Below are 26401 nucleotides of genomic sequence, written 5' to 3'. Positions count from 1 at the left end.
GGCAAGCACTTATTCTACTGAGCCATCTCCCCAGTCCCCATGGGGGATGATTGTTTTTAGAATGCAGAGAACTGTTTCCCTGGAGCTTTCTTTTGGTTGATGGCTGCAAACTTGAGGTTTCTCAAAGTAATAAGATATTTTTATTTAAAAATTTTAAGGGTTTGATTGAAATTCTATTTTAGATAGGTTTTATCTGTATCTGTTTATACATTTAAAGCCATTTCATTGTTTGTTCTGTGGACAGAGAATGAACACTACCTTGAGTAGTTTGAAGGACAAAGTCAGTGCTGCGCGGTGCCCTTTACCTCTTTTCACCTGTCTCCATGTCAAACCGGATGTATCGGAGCTGATGTTTGCAGGTAAATCAGGCCCCTTCCTAAGACATCTCCTGGGACCTGCAAAATGTTCTTTCCAGTGATTTTCTTTAGGATCATTTCATAAGCAACTGCAGTTGCCTATTTTAGTACATTCCACACTGCAAGTACATTTGAAAACAAGAAAATAGGATGTTCTGATTGTATAGCTATTTTCATAAATTTTGTAATATTTCTTTCCTTGAACTAGTGGGATAGCAAATCACCAATAGAATGAATAATTCAAGCTAGTTGCCCATTTCTAAATGACTATTGATGGCCCGGTATGCCTTTCCCTTTTTAGACCATGCAGTCTTTTACTTGCTGGTTCTCTTTTCATTACTTACTATTTGCTATTTAAAGAACCATTCTATTATTACCTTTTTCCAAAAATTTAGAAAGAGACTAAGTGATGATATGACATTAGGAATGGTATACATTTAGAAGACCAAGATGACAGGTATTCAACCCTGGTTTTTACATTGCACATTGCTGTCCTCAATGTAGTTGCTTAGTTCAGAGAGGCAAGAACAAAAACTTAAGATTTCTTGAAAGCAAGTGGTAACATTCAATCATATGTCCAATCTTACACAATATCTGTTAATCTGAGCAATAGATTTGATGATAAAAATAGGTAATATATCAACCATTGTTAATCAGCTAGTCTTGTTTTGAAAATCTGTAACATGCATATTGTTTGTATGTTACCCTTTTTCTGTCTTTGTTTCTGATCATTGTTCTTGCTTTTGTTTTTACCTTCAAAATAAATTTATAATAAAAAATAAAGAAAACTCTTGTATTGTAGTAGTTTCTGCATTAAAGATGATTTATTTAGCCATAGAGAGCTCTGACTATCAGGCTAGTGCTGTTGATCAAATTAATATCAGAAAAACTTGTGGATCTTGGACTTACTTGGGTTTGGGATTGTGTAAGAGGTTTGAATGCATTTTAATTTCTGAAAGGACAATTGGATAAACAAGAGGGAAGGAATTTTTTGTTTTGGGAAGTGGGTATTTGTATTAGTTGGCTTTCCTGTCATTGAGACAAAATACCTAGTACTCACAACTTAATGGGAAAGCGGTTTAATTTGCTTCAGGGAATTCAGTCCATGATTTGCTAATGATCTTTTTAGAAACATGAACACTAAAATCTTTGCTAGACATGGTCATGCCATGGGGATTCATGAAATAGAATAGTGGCTACTATTGACCTAATGATTAAAACGTGGCATAGCCTTGACTAGGCTTCTTACATTTACCAGCTCATTGAATGGTCATGACCACAGTACAGACCACCTTCTTATTTGGTTCACGTTTTACATTTTAGAGAACTAAGACAGAGATTATAAGTAAGGCAGGATATCCCAGTAAGTAAACACCACGAATGGGCCACAGCAAGGGGTTGGAACCCAGACTGGCTGTTGAGCTTTTGTTTTTAGACAATGCAACTTATTGTCCCAATCACCATGTATTTCTAAAATATGAGTGTGAAGACATTACTTCGTGATTCTGAGAGTTAGAATTAATGGGCGAAATTAAAAGAAGATAAATTGCTGGAAAACATTTCCCTCATTTTTATAGTCTTTTTGCATCAGTGGTAGGAGTAATTTTTTTTGTCTCTCTTTCTTGGATTTCATTTCTCTCGGTCAGTAGCTTTCAGTTTTATGATATTTAGAGTGAAAGTAGATTGTATGAAAGTTGTCTGAGTTTTTAAATGGAAAAGAGTATTTCTTTTTTGTGAAATTAGAAGGGATCGTTTTGCATTGTCTCATTTCATTCATCCATAAGCTTTTTCCCTTCAACCTTTACACATGTCATATACATAAGAAGCATTTGGTTAATATTTTTATTTTCATCACTAATGAATGAGAATGACCATGCATTGTGAAAGTATTTATTGATTGTGTACTTCTTCTGGTTTTTTTTTTTTTTTTTTTTTTTTTTTCCTTACTACTAGATCAAGTTGTTTGATACAATATCCCTTCAAGTTGTATAAATGTTTTTTTTTTTTTTTTTTTCAGAACCAGGGATTGATCTCAGGCCCTTGCGCTTGCCAGGGAAGCACTTATTCCACTGAGCCATCTCTCCGGCCCTGATTGTGTACTTCTCTAACATTTTCTTGTTTTTAAAATGTTTTCAGATTGGGTTGAATTTAGTCCATACGAGATTGGCATGGCCAAATATGGTACTTTCATGGCTCCTGACTTATTTGGAAGCAAATTTTTTATGGGAACAGTTGTGAAGAAGTATGAAGAAAACCCCTTGCATTTTTTAATGGGTATGTAATTGAAATCTAACACTAGTTTGATTATTTTTAAAAATAAATAAATAAGTTAATTTATTTATTTGGTACAGGGTCACACTACGCCGCTCAGACTCTTAGCGATCCTCCTGTCTCAGCCTCCCCAGTGCTGGGATTACAGGCTTGCACCACCATACCTGCTTTTGGCAGCCCCCATGCCCAGAGTTCACAACATGGGGTTCCAGGGATTGAACCCTTGTCCTTGTGCTTGCCAGGCAGATGCTTAGACCACCAAGCTATCTCCTCAGCCCTAGTTTGACTATTGTTTAATCCTGGTACCTTTTGAATTATTTTCTCTCTTGGCTTCATTTCAGGTGTCTGGGGAAGTGCCTTTTCTATATTGTTCAACAGAGTTTTGGGCGTTTCTGGCTCACAAAATAAAGGTTCCACAATGGAGGAAGAATTAGGTATGGTAAAATGATGTTTACATTGACTAAAAAAATTTTAATAACATTGCTAAATTTCTTATGCATGCATACAAAGAACAAGAAATATTCCTAAGGATTTTAGTATCTTAATTTATTAGTGATTTGGTAAAATAAACCTAAATATTTCCTAAAATTATATGAAGTTTTTGTTCTTAATTATCTTCTGATTTGAAATTAGACAATCATAAAGACCATTAGTTTTAAAACATAATTTGTACTACAGCATCTCCAATCATTTTTCTCATTGTGTTTCTAAACATTCTATTTTTGGTAGAGTATTTCTCCTTTTTAAAAAAAGAAAATGATAGCTTTTTAGAGATTAGATTCAGTAGTAGTTGACCATAATATGCTATCTATAGATAAATTCGTTCTTGTCATGGTTTATCTCTTAAATACTAACTCATTGCAATACTATTAGTAACTCATGAGGTGGTAAATCACACTAAAGAAAGAGAAATATTTTATTTTATTATCCTTTCACTCTGGATTGTGACCCATAAGTAACTATGGAAACATGCATGAGCTGGCTCTCATACATGTGGCCAGCTAGAGCCTGGGTGGTTCTTTGCAAAGCTGATATATGAGTGCAGGAAGGACAGAAGGGTGGGCGTCCTTTGTGCCTTCTGAAACCTCTGCCTCAGTTCTTACTAATGCTGGTCTCCCTGGTGTGATTAGGCATATTATCAGAGACATAGCTCATGGGGGTATACTGGGGTATTGACTCTTTGCTTTAGGTCTATCTATTCTGTCTTCAAGTTCAATTCTTGACTCAATACAAGACCTTTCAAACCAGGATTTCTTCCTACAGGAAAACTGATCTGCAAACACAGGGAGTTGGAAAGGGGAGGCAACAAGAGGGGCCCTGGAAGCAGATTTAAATGTCTTGGGGTCCACTGTAGTGAACCTTTGAGGCAGGTACCTTGTTCCTGGAAGAAATGATGCACTCTGGCTCCACTCTCTAGGAACTAAAACAAGGGACAGAAGCAAACTGCAACCCTTAGTCTTTCGACCCACCATCTGGTATTGTCTAGATAATGATTAAGGAAAGAAGCTTACATTTATAATTAGAGAATAATTTAGAGAATTTATACTACTAAGCCCACCCTACAAGGAGCAGGGTGAGTGAGGCTGCAACACACCAAATGCAATATTTAAAGAATTCTTAATCTTTAGCACCATAGCTTTTACCATTTCTGCCCTTCAGCTTCTAGAAGGACAGCGAGGAATCATTCTTCCCTGGGACCAGTTACAGATGCTGCAGCTTGCAAAGCTCCCAGCAGGGGCTGAGGTGTGACTATTGCCTTTCCCAGGCACACCAGGTACGGCTAGGAGGAACACCACAGTCCCTGCCTGCTGTCCTTAGCAGAGGGCTTGTGTGCACCAAACCTTCGAGTGCTCAGCCCTACGAACACCTGGAATGATGGGTGACTTGAGCCAAAGTATTCATGTCCAACCTCCATTGTAGCTCAGGAGTGAGGTGAGACCCACTGGTGTTATCAGAGCTCAGGGAATCCTACTCCAGGTTAGGGAAGCTGATGTTTAACATCTGAAGCCTGGAGTTCTCAATTCGAATTTGGGGCCAGACTAGCAGAAACCAGGCACATAGGTCTTGTGGATAATGAACACCACTACCTATGACCTCTTCTCTATCAATATCACAGGTCAACTTGAGAATGGGGAGATGGACAGAATAACAACAGTGACCTTTTTAATGATCGATTAATTTGAAGAGTACATTCCTGTAAAAAGCTTGCAGGATAGTGTCTTTCTTATCACAGGCAATAGCAGTTGACACAATTAAGCTTCATTTGCAGAGGGTCACATAATTGTAGCACATCATGTGGAAGATTGCAAGTGGTTTTATTTCTACTTGTGCAAGAATTATTCTTAGGTACCTAGTATTTTATTTGATACATTTAGTGCAGTTAAACTTTTTACTTTAATATTTTCTTTAATAACACATCATTTGTACATTTGTATAGATTTTTGTAGGGTCTGGGAAAGTGATGGCATAATTTCATTAGAAGCAACTATTTTTAAATAATAACGAAATAAACAAAGAGAAAGACAAGTTGTGCTTGTAATTACTGTTTTTCTCTGAGCAACTCTCGTGTCCTGAGCATTCTGGGTAGTTGCTGATCCTGCGCTTGCCCGTACCTGTGACCCAGAGTCACATTCCCTTGGTGATTAAACTGCAGGGCAGAAAATATAACGATTCAGTCATCTTGGTTGATTTATTTTAATAAACTTTCTATCCCAGATGAATATCTTTTTCTCAAAAGTAATTTTGTGGCTGTCACTCAGTCTCTCAATTATGCGAAGATTTTGGAGAAATAGAAAGTGAAAGATCAGAAAAACCATGTATCGAGAGGTTGGCTTCCCGTGCTCATTCTCTATTGAATAATGCAGGTTACTTAGGTTTATTCTGTTTATTAATTTTCTTCTGAGGCAGGAAGATAACAGGACTGAAATAACACATCAGGTGGTGGGGGAGATTGTGGCTAAAGGCCAAAGAAAAGGAAGATGTTTATATTGAATACCCCTGAGAGGGCTCCGTGCAGTAGTCCCTTTTGACGGCTGCGGTCTGGCAGCCTGCTTACTTGTTCAGTGTCAGACTGAGGGGGAATACTGTCTACTGGAGATCCGGTCAGCAGGATGCATGTTACCTCAGGTTATGTAAGAGTTTCCAGAAATGAAACCAGAGATGAACTGGATGGGCTCATCTTTTGGCCGACTGAGGTCTATCTCTTAGGAGGGGTATTCAGTTGTTTTGTTTTCTTATGCTTTCTCTTCTGAATAGAGATTTGAAGGTAAATTGGACCACAACTGAGTAACTTTAAGTTAAATTATTTACTTTCTCAAGAGATTTTGTATTCAACAAATTACACTTTTGAAAAGATGAGACTGTATATTACACTATGGAAATACAGATCATAAAAGTCCAGAATATTTAGCTATTCAGGGCATAAATACTTCCGTGTAGAGAAAAGGCAATATTTTGGTGAAGGACTTTTTTTTTCATCAGCATATCAAATATGACCAAAACAAATAAAACAACAACTACAACTACAAAAGGAAATGTTTGAAGAAAGAAAGAAAATACAAGTGTCGTGAGAGACACATGCTGGTGTGGCTCGTTCCGTACCATTCTCCGTCTGCTCTGCACAACAGATTTACTTCTCTAAGTTATAAACATTAGTGGGAGAAATTTTATTTTACAGAATTTCATATGCATAAATCATGCCAGTAAAAATAAAGTCTAATACCTCAAAATTTATTAATAGTTTCATTACTTAATAATTCATTCATATGTAATTTACATGAATATAACAAACCTGTGCATAGTGATATGAGGAAACCACTCGTCATACCCGTGTTTCTGTAAGATTAGGTGTGCAAAACCAGGCTGTCAATAAAATTTGTAAGTGAAATTTGTTTAGTTCTTAAAATTATAAAAGAAAAAAACCCCATACATTCTAATTACTAAGAGGGGAATCATAATCAGTAATGATACTGTGTTTTTATGTGACGAAAAAGTTTGATTTTTTCTTTTTTCTACAGATGGTGATTCTGAGAATGACCTGAAAATTTAAGTGTATTTTACTTGCAAAATGACAGCTAGTTAGGTCAGATTTTACTGTTACCTTTGGGGTGAAGATTTATGCTTATTGTAGTTTATACAATTGGTTTTTTAATAAGGTCTGTAGGAAGTATAAATTCTTGACACTAAATTGTGCATGTCATGTCAACAGATGATTTTAAATATTATTAAAAATAAAAATATAACATATATTAGTTGTTTTTATTCATTTCCTAGAGACTGAACCATAGGCCTTCCTCTATAGATTTTATCTTTATCCTGTAGTTACCTTCATAAATAACACCTAAAGATATAATTAAGTGGTTACTCCAGTCAAAGTTAAGGCAAATAAAAATTCCTTCCTTAAAATTAGTAATGAATAAATTGAAAGTGATTTAGTTTTCATTCCTGTGAGATTTTGTATTCTAGGCAGAAGTTTAAAAACACTAATTAATCTACATTTATTAAAAGGATCTGACTTTCTACACAGACTAGTAGTACCTGTGGTGCAATTTTCCTCAGCTTACTTTTTTAATAAGTTTAGTTATGAACTTTGACTCCTGAGGTAACGTCAAATTCTCTTTTTTTTTTTCTGCAGAAAACATTACGCCAAAGCACATTGTGAGTAACGATAGCTCGGATAGTGATGACGAGTCTCAGGAACCCAAAGGTAAGAAGGCTTCGCGTTCCCCAAGGACAGTAGCGTCTCAGCTTTCCATTGAGAAGACGGAATCTGATTCAAAGTAGACACCAGATATATTCCTTTTCCCTCTCATATCTCAAAAGTGTTTCTGACTAAACAAACAAACATAACTGAAGTGGCAGAAATGCTGAATGCCGTCTTCAGTCTGACTAGGAAGCACACTGCTCAGCCTTAAGCATATGATTTGGGCACTCTTTTAGGTGGCTTTAAGAATGAAGATCTTTTCCTTAACATTTTGTTAAATAATGGCAGAAAAGTGGTACTCTAATTTCATTTTGAGCCTTGAATCCGGGCTATGCCCTTTATGTCAGGAAAAATTAGTGATGAAGTGGGAAAATGTTATCAAGAGCTTGTTGCCACAAGGCTTGTCAGTGTTTCTGAGTTCTCTTACAGTTTGCCCAGACACTTTTTGGTGTTGTGTGGCTCTTGATAGTTAGTAGTGGGCTTTGAGATTGGTAAGGTGAAGATCAGAGATATTTTTTTCTTTTTCTTTTTAGTGGAACCTGGGATTGAACTCAGGCCCTTGCACTTGCCATGGAAGCCCTTATTCCACTGAGCCATCTCCCCGGTCCCTATTTATTTCAACATAGTATTTTGCTGTCATAACATAAAATGAGAAGAATTTATAATTGGGCACAATATTTGACATAGCCATTTGTAAAAATGCACCCAATAGTAAAAGATAAATACAAAAACACAAATTTAAAAAAGAGAAGATTTTATAACAACTGGATAAACCTGTCATAATTTCAAAATTACCTTCTAGATTTTAGGAGATATTAAATGCTTTCTTGTCTAAAACTTAATGAGTTTTCCCAGGTAGGACATGAATATCGGATCAGCCTGGTTTGTCTTCGACTGATTATCATTAAAGTTGAAATTCTCTTCTCATAGCTGAGTTACTGCTCCTTTCTAAGATGAGTGTATATAAATTAGAGAAAAGGGGACTGTCCAGAGAAGGCCTGTGCACACAGGCACAGAGGGTGCGATGGCTTGCAGACACCGAAAAGAAGATGCCTTTTGGGAAGACGAAGTTTTCCTCAGGTACAGGAGTGAGGTAGTGGAACGCCAGGCTTCAGTCCTGTTTTCTGGTTGCTCTGCTAATTTATGCAGCCAGTAAGTTCCCTAATTAAATACAACAGGTGCGGTCATTGGGCAGGAATCCCTAAAGAATTTTGTTCCTTCATGTAAAACAATTAATTTTACTTTCTGTTGTTGCTGTTACTCAAAGCTTCTATTTGTGGATTTTGTTTTAAGGAAGGAAGATCCCTAGTGCAAAGAGAGTAGACATCATATGCCTAACATTTTTATAATTATGTATTATCTTAGGTACTACTAAATAAATGAATAAATTATTACCATAGATACACAGTTCTTTTATTATAAGGTAAATTACTATGGATTGGTAATCTATAAGGTTAGGGCTGCGGTACCAGCTACATGTTCAAGGCCAAGACGCAAGACGTTCAGTGATTTGAATATGGCTGCTGTAGTTTTAGCACTCTTCTAGATTAGAAAACGATATTTAGGAAATTGGGGTATTGAACTTTAAATTTTTTGATTTTTTTTTTTTTTTTTTTTTTTTTTGTGGGGGTTGAGGCTAAGGTTTTGGGTTTTGTGCATACGAAAGAAACACTGTACCACTGATCCATGTCCCCAGTGGTTAGAAGGCTTTTTGAGTTTTTGTTAGTTTTATGCATTTTTAAAAATAGTTAATTAGAGCAGTTTTAGCTTCAAAGCAAAAGTTGACTGGAAAGAACAGAACTTATATATGTTTTCTTTTTCTGTATTCCATAAATGATTCTACCTTCCATTATAAATATTCTTTACTAGAGCAGTACATTTTTTTTTTTTTTTTTTTTTTTTTTTCTATTTTAGGGAAGGTTCTACAGAGTGTTCAGGGTCTCACTACTAGATCAGACTCAGAGTGATCCGCCTGTTTACAGCCTTCCAAGAGCTGGGATTACAGGCATGCACCACCGTGCCCAGTCTCAATTGTGGTCTCAGCACACCCTGGGAGTGAGGCCAGCACAGCAGACCCAGGGATCAAACTCCCAGGTCCTGTGCCTGCTTGCAGGCACTTTAATCCATTGAGCTATTTGGCTGGCCCTTTAGAGTGGTACATATGTTACAATTGATGAATCTACATTGACATATCATTACTATTCAAAACCTATAGCTTTCACTCAGTGTTATTTTAAGGGTTTTGATACTTTGATATACTTTGATATATATCTGCCACTATAATAGATTCCATAGAGTATCTACTCTACTGTAGAGTTCTCCACATATTTTTTTTCCCTGGTAGCTGCTGGAAAGTAATAGAAGTCAGTTTATTGCCCATAGTTTGCCTTTTACAGAAGCTCGTATAGTGGAGATAGCATGTTGCCTTTTCAGATCGGCTTCTTTTGCTTTGTGGTAAGCTTTCATGGTTCTTCCATGTCTTCTCATGGCTCAGTAACTCACTTATTGTTAGTGTTGAGTAACTATACTTTTTGTCTCACAGAATTATAGTTTATCCATTCTTTACTGAAATATGTCTTGGTTACTTCCAAGGTTTGGAACATAGGAATAAAGCCACTTACTGAGGATTGAACTCAGGACCTTGCACTTGGTAGGCAGGAGCTTAGACCCTCACCTCAGCCCCTTACTATTGAGTTTTAATAGTTATTTGCATACTATAGATAACAGATCATTACTAGATATGTCTGTTTTTGCCAATAATTTCTCCTAGATTGTGGCTTGTTCTTTTGTCTTCTGGAGATTCTTTCATTTTTAATCCTATAATTTTGATCAGAGTGTCTAGGCATTTCCAACTTTAGATCTTTTCAATCTATACCACAGTCCTTTACTTGTTCTTACTGGAACTGCTGCAATCATCAGAGAAGCAAATGTATACAAAACGTTGTAAAGAGCTACATGTTGTAAATTTACTGTTAGTACTACATCGAATAAATAATCAATGCCATTTATATATTAATTTGGGGGTTTGCCTTTAGAGGCTAATTCATTTAAGAATAATATAAATACCCAAAGCTTTGAAAATAGCTTGAGTCTCTTATTCATATCCTGTGCTACTGGAGATATAAATCAATCATTTTAAAATCTAATTTGTTGTAGCGAAAGATTGCTTTTGTCAGATTTGGCAATAGAAAAGTGTGGGAGTAGAACACAGCCTGTGTTTTTAATGTTTGTGTAGTTGTCTGCGTGTGTTACCAAGGCAAGCTCCCTTCCTTCTCTCAGCTCAGCTCAACTAACCTCTGTGAAAATAAAAATCACTATTTACTGTGACTTTATGTATATGCAGCATGTTATACATTGATTAGAAATTATAAAGTTTGAGCGTAGCTTCTATTCTCTCTCAAAACATAGAATTTTACATCCATGTATTTATGTAAAGAGGTAGAACAGAAGGGGTTTAAGGAAAGAGAAATATGAGCTGTCATAAGTTGTCTTTCAACCTTGATTATGAGTGGATTGTGCTGGTGGTGCTTATGTTGTGGCAGATGACACTGTTTCTACTCTCAGCCAGTGTCACTATGAAGGTCTGAGCCAGCTCCTCTAGGACTCTAGGAGAAGTTCAGATTCAGTTCGTTTTTCACAATGAGCCTGTGAGCTTTACTGATGAAGACATGGAAGAAGAAGAGATGGGATAGCTAACTCGTAAGAAATGGGCAAAGGACTTGAACCTTGACAATTTGATTCCATCACCAGGGCTATAAATGAGAATACAGCCACCCAGTAGTAGTGATAGTCCTCAGGCTGTCATTTAAAATCACTTCCTTTGGACTACTGCTGAGTTTAAAAAACATTTTAGGGTTTTAGATCTTCAAACTTTCTAAGAAAGGATGAAATGACAGGTCATACTATTGAGTCTTAAGAATACATGTCGAATCATTTATCTGTCTGTCCTGAATTCATATAATCCTTGGATGCTTACCATACAAGATAGAGCTTCTATGAAAATCTAAGAAATGTACAGGAGGGACTATTGGATGCTATGGCTTCATTCTCTTTTTCTGTGTGAAGCCAAAATAAAGGAAGAAAAGAACCAAGGAAGAAGAAAACTGGAGAAATAGAAGATTTACCAGCAAACCCAAGAATAGATCAAGCAGAATGGTCAATCATTAAACTTTTACCCTGTAGGTAAAAAGATAGATAAGAACATCAATATTTTTCAGTATTGGGGATTATACTTCTTTTGAGTTTTCTCCCTGGGCTACATTCTCAGTCCTTTAATTCTTTCTTCCTTTTTATTTTGAGGCGAAGTGTCACAACTCACTAAATTGCCAGGGCTTTCCTTGAATCGATGACCCTCCTGCCAGCATGCTGGGATTATAGGACTGCACCCACCACCACACATAGACAGATAGTAGTTACTAAGAACATTTTAAGAACAAAAGTGATGATGTCTTTGTTATGTTATTTATACAAATTAACACATGTTGAATCAAAAACCATGGAGTTTTAGTGTTCATGTTAACATTCAATTAACCAAAGAAACTTGCTTGACTCTGTACATTTTGGAGTGCCAATAGTGACGTTCCCCTTACCGTCAGGCACTGAAAATGAAGATGCTGAAAGGGAATATCAGAATGACAATCAAGCAAGTTGGGTGCAGCGCATGATCATGGCCCTGGTGAGTGACTCGGCTTTATTCAACACGCGAGAAGGACGCGCTGGCAAGGTGCACAACTTCATGTTGGGCTTGAATCTCAATACCTCCTATCCACTGTCTCCTCTGAGGGACTTTTCCACACTGGAACTCTCCGATGATGATGAATTGGATGCGGCAGTAGCAGGTAAGTACGCAGAATGTAATCAGAGCAAGCCAGTTCAGTCCAAGTTTGTTCTTGCTCTAGCAGAAGAGCATTTTAATTACTATTAACATTTATTTTTACTGAGTTACAAGAACATCTATTTAAAGTAGACCCCTACGTGAGGGTCTTTAAGATACTTTCAATTTTTAGGAATAAAATTGCACTAGAGAGGAAATAGCTTTGTCTTGTCAGAAAAGCAAACAGTCACTGAAATGTTGAGAGATCTCAGATCCTTTTTGTCTTAGTAAGTTCACTCCTAGAAGAACGGGGAACCCTCTATGGTCAGGACTTCATGAGGTTTGAAGCAGGGAGCTAGATGCTTACACAATTGTACTAAGGATTAAAGCAGCCAAGTTTCAGGCGGAGCTTGCCAGAGTGACTTTAAAAATACCCAGGAGTCACCCTCACAAACGCCTCCACAAGCACACTTGGCAGTGGGAAGTGCAGAAACATTGTCTCATTTCCTCCCTGGCCCAAGCGGGTCAGCCCCACCGGAGTCTGAGGGAGGGGGGTGACCCTTGCTCTTGGCTGGGTGCCCTCACATGGTGTAGGAATGTACTGGGCTTGCAGCGCCCCCCGGGGTAAGGGAGCAGTCGCTCCAGCGCACATGAAGCTTTGGAAATTTTCTTAAGACCATCTGGTAAGAATCTAATTACTTTCATGTCTTTCAGTTATCCAAATCCACAGAAAAAAAAAACCCTTTATTTTTTCAGTTTTATGCAAGTTATGGATTAAGAGTTAATTTGCTTTGGTGGCTAATTGATACATAGTAATCTTTCCTGAATGGTCCTGTTTTTTTAAATTTTACTAGTTTATCATATCATCATCTTTCCCTTAATTATCATACAGTCATTTTTCAACATTTTCTGGCTTAGGGACATTCACAGGATGCTGTTTACTTAAATGAGATACTAAAAACTCTTTTACAGTCCTTGGTGTTATGCCTACAAAATTAAAATATAGAGTCAGATTTAGTTGTTCTGGTACTGTCATTTCTATTTATTGTTTGACTTTAAGGGCCATCACAAAAGCAAAAACTAGCCTCTGTTTGAACAAGGTGGGTACAAATGTATTTCCACTTTGCATTTTGTTTGTTTGAAACAGGGTCTTGCAATGTATCACAGGCTGGGCTTTGTAAACCTTCTGCTTCAGCCTTGTGACTGTTGGGATTACAGGCATGGGTCACCATGGCCACTTTCTGCTTTGCATAATATTTATAACATTTATACTCTAAAACAAGGGATGTGCTTACATACCCTTAAACCCTTTCATATCACCCAAGATAAAAGTATATTTTTGAGAAAATGAATATGTTTTTTAAACTTGATCTAAACTAAGAAGCACTTAGCCAGTCCCATCATCAGTAACATCATTTTCCTTGCCTCATGGCATATGGCTGGGTGTACAGATGCTGTAGTAATAATTAAATGTGTTTCCTTTAGCAATTTATGCTTGATTATTGAATGATGATGGGCTTACCAAAACATTGTACATATAGAGCATTTAGAACATGAAAGAACCTTCAATTACTTGATTCTCTGGAAGAGGAAGAGCAAAGAAAATAATTCCATCATCTTTGTCTAAATTGATCTGATGAAACCAGGGCATGGGTGTCTTGGCCTAGCTCCTAATCCCTTCTCTTCGCTGCTCGACATCCCCTTGGCTTTATGAGTCATTGTCTTGCGGATGTAAGAAGTTTTCTTTGTGTATATTTTATTACCTCTGTTACATGTTTTTATCCTGCCTTTACATACTTTCTCTGTGGTCTGCACAGCACGCTTTCTGCACCCCACAACTTCCTTGTAGTTTTGCAATATTTTGTGTCAGTTGGTTGGTATTAGGGCTGCCAGATCAAATACAGAATTCTCAGTTCAATTGTAATTTTGAAGAAGAGGCACACAAATAGTGCATATAATTGTTGCAACATTTGGTACATATTTAGGTTAAGTAACTATTTTTTGCTTATCTGAACTGCAGAGTAAAGTAGGTGTCAAGTATTTTTAATCAGCCATCTTTGACAATCTTAGGAAGAGTGCCTTTGTTTTTTTCATTTGCCTTCAAATTGTTTTGCATTTTCCACCTTTTTTGTTTTCCTTCATACAGTCTTTTATTCATACTGCATTTACAGGCACTTACAAAAAAGTCTTGATCTTTAGGATCTGCTACTGAACAAGGCAGATACTAATTCTTGCCATTATTAAGACTAGGAGCATTAGATGGCTCATTATCAAAGTTTTGATTTATGGAGAGACTATGTTCTTTGGTTAACAGTAAGAAAAAAGCAAAATTAAAACTTAACAACCCTAGTCTTGGTGGAGCTTTAAGTCAGGAAAGATACAGTAATTTTCATTAAAGAGATGACTGCAAACTAAAAATATGTTAAATGCAGTTTTTTGTTTTTCTGTTAGATATGGCTGGGAGATCAGTAGCTTCAGATCACTGTGTAGACTCCATCTGGCTTTGAGCTCACTTTGTAGCCCAGGCTGGCCTCAAACTTGCAACAATCCTCCTGCCTCAGTCTCCTGAGTGCTGGAATTACAGGCGTGTGCCACCATACCCAGCTGATGTCCTTTGAAATAAAAGCTATCAACAATCTTCATAAAATAACAAAAGGAAATACATATAATATCAATCATCCCCAAATATGGTATTTTATATACTGATTTCTGGGATATTTTTATTTTTTATTTATTTTTAAGAATTATTTATTTATGTATTGATTTGGTACAGGGCTTCACTACACAGCTTAGACTCATAGTGATCCTCCTGTCTCAGCTTCCCCAGCTCTGGGGTTATAGACATGTACCACCATGCCTGGTTTTGGTGGCCAGCATGGTATGTGGTACCTCGGATTGAACTTAGTCCCTAAACTTGCCAGACAGGTTCTTTGACCACTGAACTATCTCTCCAGCGCCAGGATATTTTTCAATGATCTAGCCTAAAGTGATTTTAAATTAATGATATTTGGAGAAAATTATTTTTATATCTCAGTGTGTATCATTAAAATTACACGTTAATTATTTTGTATTTTTTCAATTAAAAATACATGGGAGACTAGTTTCATAAAAAATCCAGCTTTTCAGTGACAAATTCATTTAGCTTAGTTGTATCTATACCAACAGTGCTAAAAGCAATTACAATTTAAACTGAGTCTACTAAAATGATCAATACTTTTTGAGGACCTACTAAGATATATCTATTTATCACCCTCTAATTGTTTTCTTATTTTAGAATAAGTCTGTTTGATATGGAAGCTAAAATGTTTATCACAACTGTAATCATTGTGGTTCAAAACATCTTTGTTTAAATTCCTATTAGACAACTAAAATACCACAATCAAAACATTAATTAAAATTATTTTTCTTTTAATTTCATATACATCTCATGTAATGAAATGAGTAGAGATTTTATTGTATTAGAAACAGATTTTAGTTTTTGGCAGTTTTGCGGATACAAGTTAAATTTTATATATCCTGGAGCAGTCTTTCAATGATAAATGAAAAATATGTATTATCTTATGCCTGTGATGTCGCCTTGCAGACTATATTTAAAAAATAAAATTAATTATAAAATGATAAAATTCCACTCATTGGTTTCCTGAAAAATAAATACCTACAGGATGAATTTTAGGGAGTTGTTCATTAGTTACATGACTTCTTTCCTGTTTACTTTTGTGTTTATATTATTTACTGTGACATATACCATCTGGTATAAGAAATCAAGATGTGAGTTATTTTAGACCAAAATTCAAAACACAGACATCCAAATATTTGTGCATTGTAAAAGCAATCTGTGTGATACATCTATGAAATGATCATCACCGATATCCACAGTGGGCTGCTTTAAGGAAATGTTACATAAGCGTAAAGCTTGTTTCTGTACCTTTCACAGAAACTGATTAATTTGTGGGTTTGGATATTTTGCATGGTTTAAATGATGGGAAGATAATCTTTTACTTATTTAATTTTCTATGATATTTTAAGAGATATTATACAACTCAGTGAGTTCAAGTTAAGGCAAATTTAGAAAAAAAAGCAAAAAAAAAAAAAACACCTCACCACCTTTTCCCTGTCCACGAGGGAACAAGATATTGTATTGATGTAAGTACCACTTAAAAGCACTTCACACATAGCACTGTTAAACAGACTGGCTTATACTGGGGTCCCAGCTCCGCGTCTTAGTAGATGGATAACTCTGAGTACATACTTGCATAAGCCTCACTTTACTTAGGAAATAGAAACACTACCTGTGCCCATTAACAGCATTAGTGTAATGATTTAGTGGCAGATTCACTTCAAGTACTATTGGAGTGAATACGAGGGAACATGCAATATAATTGGCTAATACTTCAACCTGTTGAATTTTGTCTTCCTCAAACCAATTTAAGCATGAGTTTCTTATTTTAGGCACGGAGCATTTGATAATACTTTGCAAAGTGATGCTCTTTGTAATGCAATTTAGAAACACTGCTGAAAGTCAATTGAGCTCTAAGATTAGGAGAAGTGTTCAGCGGCATGCCAGACTTGAGAATTAGTGCACAGAATTATTTTTTCTCAGTTAATCTTGGATTTAAGATTGTCTGATGAGAAGGGGTGCTCAAAAGGAGTATTAGAAAAATGGTTTGTTTCAGTTAATCTTCTAACTAAAATTAAAATGAAAACACTTAGCTTGCAAAACCAAAGAAAACATTTATGAATTAATATGTTTATTTATATTAGGGAAAATTACTATGTTTAAAAATACTCATAATTTACTTGTTTGGTCGTAATAAAACATATGGGGTCTTACTAAATGATACAAATAGGGGCAAATAGTCTTCATCCAATGTAGTCACTGTTTTTGGAGCTTTTAGTTGTAACTTCTTTCAGTCCTTTGGCCATGATTTTCTAGAGTCAGGTAGATCCTCACTTTCAGTTTTGTTTTCTGAAATTTCAGTTTCTTTGGGTCAACAGCAATCAAACTGTTAAATGGAAAATTCCAGGAATAAACTATTGAAAGGTTTTAAATAACTTTATTATAGCATATTGTTATAACTGTTCAGTTTTAATTAGTTATTGTTAATCTCCTGTGTTTAATTTTTAAAGTATGTGTTATCATAGATACATATGTAGGAAAAGATGGTCCAAGGTTCAGTAGTGTGTGAGACTTGCATTGGGGTCATGAAACTTCTCCCCTGGACTACTATTGTAACAGTGTGACAATCTGTGTGGGGCTTAGTATTCACATACTGGGTTTGGAACTTATAGTCTCACTCAGTGTGTAGAGCTACACTATTTTACCTCTCTGAACCTCAGTTTTCTTCTCTTTAACATGGCTATCTCTTTTGTAAGTATCCTAAGAGTGGTAAATCTCATATATAAAATTTCTATACTCAGTAATAAATGAGATACTCAGTAATAAATGAGAGTTGCTTTTAGAAATTAGAGTAGCCAAGTGATGATTTTACAAACTTCCTTGTAAAATCCCTAGAAACTATTATAACCCAAAATTATACATTTTTACTTTTTATAAAAATTATACATTTTTACTTTTAAAGCTTCAAATACATAATTTCAAAGCTAAAAATCTCAGAGAAATAAATGTAAGAGTTTGATAATCTTTATTCATTCATTCAATTTTTACAGTCTTAGAGTCTAGATTCTGGGACAGAAGGTTAATTAATGCCTTGGCTGATGGGAAAGTATGCTGTTGTAGTAATCTAGAGATGCTTTTTAAGAATAGAATCAACATGTAAATAATTATTTAAACAATGATTTCCTATCTTTATTCTTACTGAAGGAGGACATAATCCCAGACATATAAGACTTTTAAAAATTCACTTAGCCTGCCTTTATTTTCATCCATATGCATGATTGCCCTGAAAAAAATTAGGATTTTTTATTGTTTAAAAAAAAAGACAATTTTTTTATTCAAGATTTACTATTTTAACTACAATGGACAATGTGCATTGCTTCAGTAATAAAATCTTTTCCTTATTCATGAACATCTCTAGTAAATGTAGTATTCATTTGTTATTCAGTATTTTAGAGATCAGAAGTTATAGTAGATATGGGAAAACACAGGTCTTTTGTTAATTGCAGACAATAACACTTTTTAAAGTAACTATACCAAAATCTAATGAAAACAGCCTATTTCAATTTACACTGAACTATGTGCCTCATTGCTTTATTAGTGCTTAAATTTCAGCTTCTATTGATCACAATTATGTGCTTAAATTGTATAGTAATAGTTTGAAGAAGCTTTCTTTTTTGATCTCTCTCTCTCTCTCTCTCTCTCTCTCTCTCTCTCTCTCTCTATTTGCAGAACAAAGGATTGAACTCAGGTTCTTGCACTTGTCAGGCAAGAACATATCCTACTGAGCTATCTACCCAGCCCCCTTTTTTTGATCTCTTAAACATGAAATGTAATCAATAAAGTTGACTGTTGGAGAATCACTATCATTTTTGCTTAGAAAGGGAAGAAACTACCCTGAGTTCCTACTGCATGCTGATTATTTTCCTGAATATTTTAGGGTTTTTGTATGGAATACTCAGAATTCATAAGACAGGCATTCAGCACTCCGTACATGGTTTGGTAAACAAAGGTAGCTCCAATCCTGCAGTATTTTTAAAAATTGTATCCCTTAAGAAACTCAAGAAACTGCTTACCAAAGAGCTTTCAAAGCCCACTAGAGAGAGTCACACATGTCCGATGTGGGCTCCTTCAACTCTATCCTCCTGTAATGGGCTTGGCCAGCCTTCCTCCTACTGAGAGGTGGGAACAAGGGTGTGGACAAGGAGACAACAAAGCAGATCCTGGCATTTAATTTAGTTCAGTCCAAATCAGTTCAATTCTGGCTATATGTTTTCCTGTTAGAAATGAATCAGGAACATCAGGCAGGAATGTGGAGAGGTACATGTTATCAGTATTACTTCGTGTAAAGTTAACAATCTCTAGGGGCCTAATGCTTTTTCAGATCTCTTGTCATCTCCTTCCGTTCTCTTCCTGTGCTGCAGCCCTGCTGCTCCTTGCATCCTCAAGCAGATGGGCCCTCTCCTGCCTCACCATCTTCTGTTGCAGTTTGCCCTCTCCTTGTCCTGCTCCTTTCCACCTCATCCCACGTATCTTTAGTTGACCGGTCTGCATCACTGTTCTTGTTTCTGCACAATCTTCCATCTTAGTTAGGTCTCCCCTGACCCTACAGAAATTGCCCCCTTGTGTAGATGCTGCCACTCACGTGTCATGTGACCTTGGAATGAACTTTAACTTGTGCTCTCCCTTCTTTCACCTGTCTAAAACTTAAACAAAAAATACATATGAGGGAAGTTTTTAAAACCATGAAAGACCTATCTAAAGAGAGATGATACTCTGATGAGATTGTAACATAAAGATAATTCTAGAGGCAGAGCTGACTTCTAAGTGCTGTTCCACTTAACTGTCACAGCAGTTGCATTGGATGATTACTTTCATCCTGATAATAGAAGTGAAGAAACTAAGACATAAGGACCTTATAATTTTCAAACATAGATTCATGCCCAGCTCTATTTATCTCCAAAGCCTGAGGGCCTAACTGTATGGAATTCTTTCTCTTAAATTGACAATAAATATTTTTTGTAACTGACATCATGCCAAGGGATCATGCCATTTCTTCTTGTCTTTTTCTTTTCTTAAGATCCAGATGAATTTGAGCGGATATATGAGCCACTGGATGTGAAAAGCAAAAAGATTCATGTAGTGGACAGTGGACTCACCTTTAACCTGCCATACCCTTTGATCCTGAGACCTCAAAGAGGCGTTGATCTCATCATCTCCTTTGACTTTTCTGCAAGGCCAAGTGACACGAGCCCGCCATTCAAGGTAAGGGGACTTCTTTGTATTACAGCATCCACACTGCATTGTTTTCTCTTGTAAGCCTTTCAGCTATTTTAGACCTTTTGCTCCCAATTTCTTATTTTATACTGTGGTCCATACTGTTAGGAGGAATGGTTCCAAATGTAGGTACAATTTACTGACTTCCCTTCATAGGGAAGGGTTAAATTTGTCCAGTGAACAAAATGAAGTTCGGAATCCTGAGGAGGGCCTGAGTGATATGATGACGTTGATTTTAGAAGGGAAATTAAGCCATGTCATTGTTTCTCAGTCTGTGGAGAGATAAGTTCTCATCCTATAATCACCGACTTTATAGTCATAGGTCTTTAATCTTTTCCACGTCAGAAACACAGAAGGAAAGGGAAAGTTTCTGTCTCTTCCTGATTCCACTGTAAATGTATCTGACTAAATTTAGCCTGGCTTTTACTTCATGTAATTCCCTTTTCCTCTCTTTCCACACATCATTGGTCATGCCCCTGAGTCATATTTGTAAACACTAGAAAGCCTTTTCTTTTCCTCGGCCTCATGCAATTGCTTTACCCGGTGAACTTTTGGTCTTGTGTTGATGTTGAATAAGCATGAATGAATAACTGTGAACAGTGCTAGGCATGAAGTAAGGTAGTTGATCCAACCCAACAAAGAGGAAGTCAGAAAGGGTTAACCATAGAAATTTTCTCAAATTTGGAACAAGTAATTACTCATACTTAAATGGGATTCACAGCAAAACATAACTGTGTTTATCCTAACATTTTGTGAAGCCAGTGCTTTTTTATTCATTAAATCCTTGTTCCTTTGGATTTTTATTTCTTTGTAAAGGGTATTGATCAGCTTAAAATTCACAAAAGCCATGAAATATTAAGAGTTTCGTAGAAAACATATCTTTTATTTGAATTTGAAGTACTATGCTGGGGCTAGGGAGATAGCTCGGCAGTTTAAGCACCTGCCTGGCACGTGCAAGAACCCAGGGTCAGTCCCCAGCAACACATACCATGTGGGCCACCGAAACTGTGCATGGTGGTGCATTCCTGTAATCCCAGTGCTGGGGAGGGTGAGACAGGAAGATCACTATGAGTCCGAGCTGTAACAAATAAATAGATAGATATTAAAGTACTATGCTGAAGTACTTATTTTCTCTAAATGTGATTTATTTAGGTTTTTAGGTGTTATCTCCTGTGACTCCCCACAGTGATTGTATGAAGATAGCGTTAGTATTAGCTTTATTTTATAGAAAGTAGGAAATATGTTGCTGAGCAATAAGAAATAGAGGAGCCATAGAGGGGATGGGATTGGGGTTCCGTTGTTTCAGATGGTGATCAACCTCATCCCTGTGACTCACCATCATTAGGGGCATGCCATCATGCGTTGTAAGCCCCCTTTCAATAATGTGATTCTTGCTGGGCTTTGATGGCTAAGCAATTTGTCTCATGTCCCTCATCTAGTAAGTTAAGGTATATGTCTGGGCTTGACCCAGGCACGGGGCTGCCCGCCACCTTCCCCAGTGCTGGCCTGAAGTACTAGCATATCATATATCTCTCCAATTGAATCCTGGGCTCCAAACTTCAAGTACGGTGTCTCTCTTACACTTAGAACATAGCAGGTGCTCGTAATAATTACTGAGTGAATAAATGCGCAGGTCTATTGCAAAGTCTCATGGCCCTTTTCATTTGTTTTAGGGCATCTGTCACTGTTTTACACATGAAGCTCATTTACTTTTCATTACAATTCTATAAGATACATATGAGTACTATCATCACCATTCATAGCTTCTGTGAAAGGGTCATGTATAGAGATGCTAAGAAGTACACTGAAGCAACAGAGCTTCTGCTTGGACTCAGGCAGTAGCCTGAGGGCCCGTTACTTTACACTATGATATTCTGCTTGCTATGTTGTCCATTTCCCAAAGCTACATATAACTAGAAATGAGGCCTTGTCATTATGCCTTTCTATGTTAATTTACTTCTCCAGCTTAAATTTTATTTTTGGGAGGGCACTCACATACTAAGCTTTGTAGAGAAAACCTCAAATCATTGTTTGCCAACAAACGTGTATTTCTTCATCATGACGCATGTCAGCTCTGTGGTTGGATATTAGGCACCTTCCTTTTCTGATGTGGACATATAATCCTCTTAGTAGGAAGGAAGTTAATATGGGGAAGTGCCTTACCATCTGCCGCACCTGTTAACTAAGCTCACGGCTTCCCCCACGGTCACTACATATATAGTAGCATCATCACTTAGCTTCTGTTTTTTTCTAAAAAGAAGCTGAAATAACATTCAGAGAAAGTAAAATATTTTTACACATAGAATATTGAACTTTGATTGGTATTTTTTAATGCTATAGTGACATGATAGAGGTTTAAAAAAAAAAAATCCAGCATCAGAGGAGCCTTCTGTTACTGGATTTTTTTTAAACCCTTGATAGTTAAAAATATTTTAAGATGTTAGAAATACTCTGAATCCATCCATACATGCATTCTTTCCACTAGCAGTGTCTGTATTATAATTTCGTTCAATTCAGTTCATTAGTAAGAAATGCAGCTAACCATGGCCGAGAACATAATGTTACAGAGTTTGGTTGTAGAATAATTTTGTAGATCTTTGAGGTTGAAGGGCCTCTTGAGAAGAGGGTTGTTATTTATCTCAGTGAGGAGCACACTGCCGGCAGACAGTAGGTACGTACGAACTGGATAATTGTGAGACCAGCTCAGTAAGAATAATTCCCAAATGCTTCTTCTCGTCTTTCCCATAGGAACTTCTGCTTGCAGAGAAGTGGGCTAAAATGAACAAGCTCCCATTTCCAAAGATCGATCCTTATGTGTTTGATCGGGAAGGGTTGAAGGAGTGCTACGTCTTCAAACCCAAGAATCCTGATGTGGACAAAGATTGCCCAACCATCATTCACTTTGTTCTGGCCAACATCAACTTCAGAAAGTACAAGGCTCCAGGTATGCTTGGAATAGATTTTAGTCCATAAAATAGGAATCTGTCAGGGCAGACGGGCTGGTATTAAAGTGTTTCACAGTGGCACTGCTCTACCAGCTATTACAACATTGAGTGCATTCCTGGGTTGCTAAGTAGCTGCTGTCCTGAGACCCTTCAAGTACTCCTCCTAGTTACCTCTCAAAGCCCTGAGATCCTCCCAGCACAGAAACTAAAAGAATTAATTGATTACATAAGCAAAAGTTTTTATAACTTGAACTCAAGACCTTAGAAAATGTTTGTTTTGATTGATTGGTACCCTTGCTGTAGGAAATGTTATATATTTTAAATATCATCCTTCTTAGAGAGTTCATTTTAGAAGAAATCATGAAAAAAAAGCTCTGATAGTTTTCACTCTTTGCAAAATAGTGTAGCCTAGCAGTACAGCGTGACTAAGAATCCCCCTTTCCATCCCACACTGGGAGACAAAGTAGCTGAGGTGTTTATGGAAAACACTGCTAGAGTCTTTAGTAGAGTGCTGCCTGGTGTAGTGTTGCTTAGAGACTTTGCAGTCTGGTGGTCATGGGCACAGAAGTTATACGTTTGCAAGGAGAGGAAGTTAGGCCATCAGATGACAGATGCAAAGCCTGGCAATGGGAATGCATCTCCTCAAAATGCACAAAGATGATGAAGTCTAGAGATGTTACAGATTCCTGGGTGGCCTCTCTGGGGGATCCCAAGTCTGAGTGACCACTTACTTGTATGTTCCATTTTCTGGGTTTTAAAGGTGTTTTGTGGTTTTCAAAGTAACACTATTAGTGACTTTTCTGATATTCAGGTGTTCCAAGAGAAACCGAGGAGGAGAAAGAATTAGCTGACTTTGACATATTTGATGACCCAGAATCACCATTTTCAACCTTCAACTTTCAGTATCCAAATCAAGCGTTCAAAAGGCTACATGACCTAATGCATTTCAATACCCTGAACAACATTGATGTAAGTATCACTGCGACTATCAGTAATGTCAGATTACTTTCATCCCACATAAATATAGCAATATCCTTTTTATATAATCAAAAAGAAAAGTAAGGCTCATAATTAATAATTCTGAATCTTGTATTACTTTACTTCTCATGGATTATTTTACTCACCTCAAAAATAGCCTTACCAGATTTACAAATAATGAAACTAATGCCCTCAAATTGATAGAACCCACATTTTATACTAGTTTTCACTGAATGATGGATAATTCTATATTTCTTACGCAAAGCGTCTAGTACATTTATCATATGATAAAATAAGTGTTAAGACTAAGTAAGAAAGATGATGAAAATGGAAAAATATGTGTAACCAGAATTATAGATAACCTGCAAAAATGTCACGACATGAATTTTAATGAATACATTCATCCTTTTAAGTGTTCTCCAAATATAACAACCTTGCTCAGTTCTAGCCTTTGAGATATCAAGTGTCCTTTGCTTTCCAAATGTTAGAAACAGGTCATTCTTTTTAGTATTAATCATTCTTATCCCTGGTACATCTGCTGCTAAGATTCTGTGCTTGTGTGAAATTGTTGAGTGTCAGAATCACTGTTTAGGAACACTGTTGTGTGGTGGGAATCGTGGCCTTGTGCTCCTAATTCACAGTATCTGAGAAAGTGTTATCAGTTTTTAAACTTGAAAGCTCAAGTTTATTGGCCCAAGTGGTTTTTTACATTAGAAACAAAAAAAGGAAAAGAAGAAAGAAATTAAGTGGAGAAAGGTATCGTGTCTGATTTGTTGGTCTTTCTGAAGTTCTTACGAATGGTGTGAGAATTTACAATGTAGGGATCTGTTCTATTTATGTAGGCTTTATCTAGGCTTTGTGAGCTAACAGAACTCTGGCACATCTAGTTTGCTTGCTGTTTAGTTTGGTCTGGTACTATTACAGACCACTTGTGCATAATTATGAGTGCAAAACTTATTAATCACTGTCTTCGTTTTTTTAAATATATGAAACTTTCCTTATTACCTTTAGTTCCTAAAACCGTGAAATTATTTTCAGCTCACATTTGCAAAACAACTAATTCGTTCATAACATTTATCATTTTCTGAACATATTTATTCCTCTTCTAAAAATACTGTAAGCAGCAGATATCTGAAAGGACCATGCTGCATTCTTTTTGTGTAATGGTGAAAATTTTATTTTATTTTATTTTTGGTGGGTTTTTTTAATATTTATTTATTTATTTATTTATTTATTTATTTATTGCCTGTGTGGGTGTGTGTGGGTGTGTGTATGTGGCCAATTCAGCCCACCAGGGGAGCGGGGCTGGCTGGCATGTGGTGCTGGGGGATTGAACCGCGGTCCCTGTGTTTTTGCTTAGCTTAGCTTGTACTAAGTAGGTGCTTTAGACCACTGAGCCATCTCACCAGCCCCATTTTTGGTGTTTTGAGACAGGGTTTTGCTATGCAGTTCAGGCAGCCTTGAACTCACCAGGGAGCCTAGACTGGCCTCGAACTCATGATGATCCTCCTGCCTCAGCTTCTGGAGTGCTGGAAGTATTTTAGTACATGAAATGAAGAGGAATTGAAATTCTCAAAATAGTTATAATTTATAAAGCACTATACCTCTAAAGAGAAAAAAAATAGAACAGTGAGTGGTATCACAACAATCTTACCTTTTCAGAATGAAGCTAATAAATTAAACTGTTTGTTTTCTAGGATAAAATGGGTAAAACTTGCTAAGTCATCTTCAGGTGAAAAAAGCTAGATAGTGTAAAGAGTATATGACTACCTGTTAATCATAGAATATATACATGCATATTAAACAATTGTTTTTTTTTGCCATTTGGCTTATATAAAGTCTGCTAAATGGTTTATTATTAGGAATGTTGTAGTTACATACTTAATAAGCATTCTTAGAGATAGTTGGTTTGACACAAATGAAAAAGTTAAAGTCTGAACAAAAATAAATTGGATTCCAAAATAACTCCCTTGCAGCTCATGGAAGGTTGAGTCTTTACAAACCATTAACTGAGCAGTTTTAAATTGCATTGACTAACATCTGTAGCAGAACGGGTAGAAACAAGATTGTATTTGTTGTATTATTTTAAAATCACATGTGAGCTACTTGTAGAACTTTGAATAAGCTACTCAGAGGTGCATCTCTGAAACAGCTATTACTAGCAGGACCTAGCTAATGGCTGTGGAGAATAATTAGGTGAGTAACAGTGTTCTACAAATAGAAGATGCTCAGTAACTGAGAATCTTAGCTATGTGTGTCCGTATCCTGTGTGTGTGAAAGTCCATAGGAAATATCTCCCCCAAGACCCTTGGCAATGCTCATAATTTACAATGTAAACAAGTTTGTATGGGTAACAGTCTAGACAGTAGGTAAATATTTTTCAAATTAATGAATAAAAGCATTCTATCTATATTGCATGACTGTTGAGATTCATGCTGATCTCTC

General features: G+C 36.5%; 1 protein-coding gene across 3 annotated transcripts in view; it reads left to right on the top strand.

The window, feature by feature from the left end:
• Pla2g4a (phospholipase A2 group IVA) overlaps positions 1-26401 on the top strand; it is a 140409-nt gene that overhangs the window by 105807 nt on the left and 8201 nt on the right. For all 3 annotated transcript variants that reach the window (XM_004643980.2, XM_023704119.1, XM_023704118.1), the window contains 8 exons: positions 245-359; positions 2493-2630; positions 2969-3061; positions 7261-7332; positions 11925-12167; positions 19837-20021; positions 22782-22977; positions 23790-23947. In XM_004643980.2, the coding sequence (XP_004644037.1) occupies positions 245-359; positions 2493-2630; positions 2969-3061; positions 7261-7332; positions 11925-12167; positions 19837-20021; positions 22782-22977; positions 23790-23947 (1200 nt within the window). The remainder of the gene's footprint in view (positions 1-244; positions 360-2492; positions 2631-2968; positions 3062-7260; positions 7333-11924; positions 12168-19836; positions 20022-22781; positions 22978-23789; positions 23948-26401) is intronic.

The sequence above is a fragment of the Octodon degus genome, unplaced genomic scaffold, assembly GCF_000260255.1.
Source record: "Octodon degus isolate 3935 unplaced genomic scaffold, OctDeg1.0 scaffold00188, whole genome shotgun sequence".
NCBI classification, from domain to species: domain Eukaryota; kingdom Metazoa; phylum Chordata; class Mammalia; order Rodentia; family Octodontidae; genus Octodon; species Octodon degus.
The sequence above is the reverse complement of the archived record's forward strand: the minus strand, read 5'-3'. Positions and strand labels throughout refer to the sequence as shown.